Genomic DNA, 5,353 nt, shown 5'->3' on the forward strand with positions numbered 1-5,353 from the left:
TTTTTTTTTTTTTTTTTTTTTTTTTTTTATCGGTTTGTGGTAATTACTAGTGCAAGAAAAATGCAAAAAATACAGAAGTACCGGGAAGTAATCCCTCCATGTTATGTGCTACCATAAAAAATATTTGAAAACAGTGACTCAAAGTAGCAAAAATCTATTTCCTTAATTTAAGTAAAAATCTATTTCCTTAAAGTAAAAATGTAAGATAATCAATCTATATATTATAAAGTTATTTTATTCTGATGTTTGCTAACATCAGAATAAAATAAGATAAAGGCTCTAAAGTTATTCATTATTTATAACATCCTGAATATACTCATGAAGACACCTGATGCTATAAGTCGTATAAGTAATAGAATCATTTCCTTTAAGTGTAGTGAGCTGTTTATAGGTAAGTAGGCAAATTCCAAGAGAGAATTTTATATATATTTGTCAAGACTATATGTGCTTTTTATGTTCTATATAAAACATTTTTTATGCTCAACATTCAAATATTTTCTAATAGTAAATAAAAATACTTTTTCACAATTGAACTCCTTCTATTATTAAAGATAGCTCAGTACCTTTTGTATTTACAGAGTGAGACACAGGCTGTCTTGACAGATGACTACATTTTCGTGTAATTTCCCCCATACAGTTATTATACCTTTTAGACAAACTAAGTTTAGCTGTGCTCCAATTGGCAATAAGATTGAAATCCTCTGGAAGTAAAGTTGATCTCTTATTGTCCTCTCTTATTTTAGTGCCAGGAGTCTTCTTTAGGTTGTGGTTATTACATGTACAGCCTTTGGTCATCCGGCTTTGACTAGTGTGGTATTTTCCACTGATGCATGGACTTTCCATTGCAGTGGGACATACAATATTCTTATGAACAATAGGGGGAAGAAATGTTTGAGATGGTATTTTCCCAAATGATACCATGGGTAAATCTTGAAGATATCTGGGAAAATGTTGGCTAATTTTATATTCATAGGTTAATTTTCTTGAATTTGAATTATCTAATTGGATAGAGCATAGATTGTCTATTGGTATATTTTCACAGGCATCTTTTGGGCTTTGAGGTGTATTCAATTTATCAAAATTACACTGAGGTATGCTAGGTAAAATTCCAAGTCTATTTTGTTTTAAGACTAATCCAGTACCAGGAATAAAAAGATCTGGCTCCTTCTGCTTTGATAGATGAATGATGTCTCTGTTTGAAACAGATTGATGTGCTTGTCCATTCACTGCTGAATTTTTCCAAGTTAAAGGGTTATATATAACTTGTCCATCAATAGGGCACGAATTGCACTTGTGGAATAACCAATTGTCAATACATTTCCTGTGAAACTTTAAAAAAAGATAAGCTAATCAGAACTATACTAATCTTGTTTATAATATTATTCAAGTAAATTTCCCCCAGTTTCAGAATTGTATGATTTAAAATATTTAGCAAAATTGAAAAATAATTATTTATCAAGTTTCATGAAAATATTTTGAAGGAATTCATTTCTAAATATAACTGATGTAGGGACTGATTTCCATTTTCTATATTAAAATGCAAAGCCTTTTTATGGATAGCACTCATAATTTTGTTAAAATTTCTCTACTTAAAGCTATTAATTTCACTGCTAATTATTTCTAATGAAAATTATTTTAAAAGTCATAACCAACAGGGGTTGAAAATGGATCTGATAACAGTAAAATATAAAATAACAAATTAAATTTTTGGAAATAAAACAATTAGCCATTTTAAGTAAGGATGACTCTAAAACTTTATTACTGAAGCTTTGTTTATTTACTGAAGCAACTTTATTTCAGAAAAAGTTGGTTATCAACCACTATGTAGTTGCTTATCAATTATATAGTGATCAAGTAGTATTATCCTGATTCTAGTGAGTTCATATGAAATAATAATTGTCAACTTAGGCATTTCTGTTTCATCTTAAGACTCATAAAAATACATAGCAAAATATTAGTATTCTATAACCTTTTTCTTTCTACAGATAACTAAAGTAGATAAAGGAATCTAACTTAAAGTACCATTTTATCTTTCCTAGATAGTATATACAGAAATGAGTACTAATCAGTATAAACACATCCTCAGGGAGAAAGCTGCCTTCTCAATAGTCTCTGTGGCAGTTCTTTCTATATGTGCTGTGCAATGCGAACACCTCTGTACAGAGTACAACTCAAAAGTAAAAGGACAGACTTAAATTGTCACTTCATTTGTGAAAATTGACCCTACAGGGAAAGTAAAACTAAAATGATGTGACTTTTACCTTGTGAGTACATGGTAACAATCTTGTATGTTGACCAAGATGAAATGCCTTCAAACAAAGTAGACACTGGTAGCCTGGAGCAAGAAGCTTACTATTCTTAGTAATCAGTTGGAGAGGCAATGATCTTACAACGTGTTTTGGTGTGTAAACTTGGCTGAATGAGAAGAAGAGACATGAGTGTTTACATGTTATTATAGATCAGGAAGTGATCAATAGCACAGGTAAGTAGTCTCTATATAAATAATGCAATGAACCCTAGGTTTTCTTGAACTAAAGATAATCTCATATATTATAAAGTTAAAAAATCTATTTTATTGATCCTGAACAATATGGATCCAACTTCACAAAGAACAAAGTTTTTGGCCAGGTGTGGTGGCTCACACCTGTAATCCCAGCACTTTGGGAGACTGAGGTGGGTGCATTACCTGAGGTCAGGAGTTTGAGACCAGCCTGGCCAACATGGCGAAACCCCATCTCTAATAAAAATACAGAAAAATTAGCCAGGCATGGTAGTGGGTGCCTGTAATCCCAGCTACTCAAGAGGCTGTGGCAAGAGTATCCCTTGGACCCAGGAGGTGGAGGTTGCAGTGAGCCAAGATCACGCCACTATACTCCAGCCTGGACGACATAGTGAGACTTCACCTTAAAAAAAAAAAAAAAAAAAAAAAAAAGTTTTAAGTAGTCATATCAAATAAAACGCTAACCCAAAATTTTGAGTTTGAGTTGCACTTTAAGGTCAATAAAATCAGACCAAATACTCAAATTATAATATTTTAGTCTGAGTCAACACTTAGGCAACTGTTTAGAAAAATACAACCCAATTCACTCTGTCTTCTGGTAGGAAGTGAAGTGTATAGTAAATATTCCAGGCTACTATAGTAAATTGGTAGATCATAAGAGATAAGGAAATTTGTTTTTGTTTGGGGTATATTCTTATCACTTCCATATTGTTAGACTATATTAATGTAACTCTAAAAGTAACAACTCCATTTTTTGTACCAAAAATACTGACTGACATAACTAAGATGATATACTATGAATTAACTGCTATTTGATGCCATTGCAACTGGTAAAACAGATACAACAAATCTTTAAGAGAAAAAAAAAGTTTGGTTAAAAGGTCAGATATGTCCCTATCATTCAAGAGTCATTCAGAACAAAGTTCAAATATATTCTTCAGAAAAGTTTGTACTTCTCATTACTCTGCAGATATATCCCCATCATATTAAAGAAATTGCTCTTACCAGGGTCATCTAATTTCAATGAAAATGTATATTTTTATACTCTTTTAAGGTTGTTACCTACTGTTTCTTATCCTCAAATTCTCTTTATTTATTCCATTTTCTCTGCCTAAAATGTCCTTCTTCCCCTAATGTTCTCCTTCTGAACTCCCTGTCCCCCAATATCTCCTAAGTCCAACCATTAGTTATACAACTTAGCATTCTAACAGGATGAAGTATGATATCTGTGCAGGGAAAATGGAGTTGCAAAGCCTTTGTGTAGGCTCATTTGATGCCCCACAAGAGCTCTGGTCTCCAACGTGTGTGCAGTACCCATGGGCATGGGCTATATATCAGTTGAAGTTTGGATAGTGTGTATGTGCACGTGTGGGGGGGTATGGGTGTATTATATGTATGTGTGTGTGTGTGTGTATATATATATATATATATTTAGTAAGAACAAGCACACTTTTTGTTTAGTTGATTCACTGAAAGTATTTTTAGTTTCTATTTAATCCCATCCTTTAAAAGTTGTCTCTTTTCTATGTGTTTCATAATGTACACAATCTCTTAATATTATATGACAGGCTACATTTTCTTTCTTTCTTTCTTTCTATTTTTGAGATAGAGTCTCACTCTGTTGCCTAGGTTGGAGTACAGTATTGCCATTTCGTCTCACTGCAACCTCTGGCTCCCAGGTTCAAGCAATTCTCCTGCCTCAGCCTCCCGAGTAGCTGGGATTACAGGTATGTGCCACAACTCTCCACTAATTTTTTTTTTTTTTTTTTGTATTTTTTTAGTAGAGACATGGTTTCACCATGTTGTCCAGGGTAGTCTTGAACTCCTGACCTCAGGTGATCCACCTGCTTTGGTCTACCAAAGTGCTAGGATTACAGGCTTGAGCCACGGCGCCCAGCCTAAATTTTCTGTAATTGAACAGGACTACTGCAAAAGGTCTGGAGACTTCTCCACTAATGTTCTGAATCAATGTTCTGAAATAAAACCAATCTGCTCAGCACTCTTCTTCCAACAGGGTGAAGTAGAGGGTAGAAAGAGGGAGAATGAAGCAAAAAAATTGGCCTCTTCCCCCAGAGGCCAATTATTTCAAAGGCAAATTTCAAATATATTTGAATCTGCTTTTATTTAAACATAACTGATGTCAGTTTCAATTTTACATTTATGTCGATCATTATTTGATTACTGAGGAAACCACTGTGTCCCTAGTATCTAGTATAGTTTCTGGTCAAATTAAAAATAAGAGATGAAATTATTTGAATATTTATTGTTGTATTAACTCATTTCATACTCACAAAATTCCTACAAGATTGGTTTTAACAATTACTCCCATTTTAAAGATGAGGAAAATGTGGCAGATAGAAGTGAAGTAACTAGTCCACAAGTCACATAGACAATGTGTGGTTGAACTATGATTGGATTCAAGCAGTCTGACTCTACAGCCTTACTCTTCAACTGGATAGTACAATGCCACCTAGTATCTAAATGCTTAATAATAATTAAATAATAAATAAGAGAATAAATACAACTTATTCAAATTGAAAAGTTATTCAAAGATTCGGTCATACAAGAAATATAAATTTTACTGGGAATCTCACTCTTGCTTTTCTTGAAAATGTGACATCTTTTCTTGTATCTCATTTTTAGTGTCTATGTATTTTACGGCTTCATCTGTTCTTTTTTCTAGTGATCTCCATTTTTGGTTTCTTTTCTGTAATAGGTGAAAAGTAGATGTTACTTTGCAAAGTCATGGATATTTTCATTTTGTGGATAAAAATTAGTAGGTTGCATATCAATAATGTGAATAATACACAATTTTTTTTTTTTTTTTTTTTTTTTTTTTTTTTTTTTTTTTTT

At 32.6% G+C, this 5,353-nt stretch overlaps 1 protein-coding gene across 1 annotated transcript in view; it reads right to left on the reverse strand.

The window, feature by feature from the left end:
* Positions 1 to 344: 344 nt before the first annotated feature.
* Positions 345 to 5,353, reverse strand: part of ZSWIM2 (zinc finger SWIM-type containing 2) — a 22,117-nt gene continuing 17,108 nt past the window's right edge. Inside the window, 3 exon segments of the mRNA XM_017881435.1 lie at positions 345 to 1,329; positions 2,262 to 2,415; positions 5,095 to 5,207. Of these exon segments, the coding sequence (XP_017736924.1) occupies positions 523 to 1,329; positions 2,262 to 2,415; positions 5,095 to 5,207 (1,074 nt within the window). The 3' untranslated portion in view covers positions 345 to 522.

Source organism: Rhinopithecus bieti, unplaced genomic scaffold, assembly GCF_001698545.2.
Source record: "Rhinopithecus bieti isolate Rb0 unplaced genomic scaffold, ASM169854v2 scaffold_12512, whole genome shotgun sequence".
NCBI classification, from domain to species: domain Eukaryota; kingdom Metazoa; phylum Chordata; class Mammalia; order Primates; family Cercopithecidae; genus Rhinopithecus; species Rhinopithecus bieti.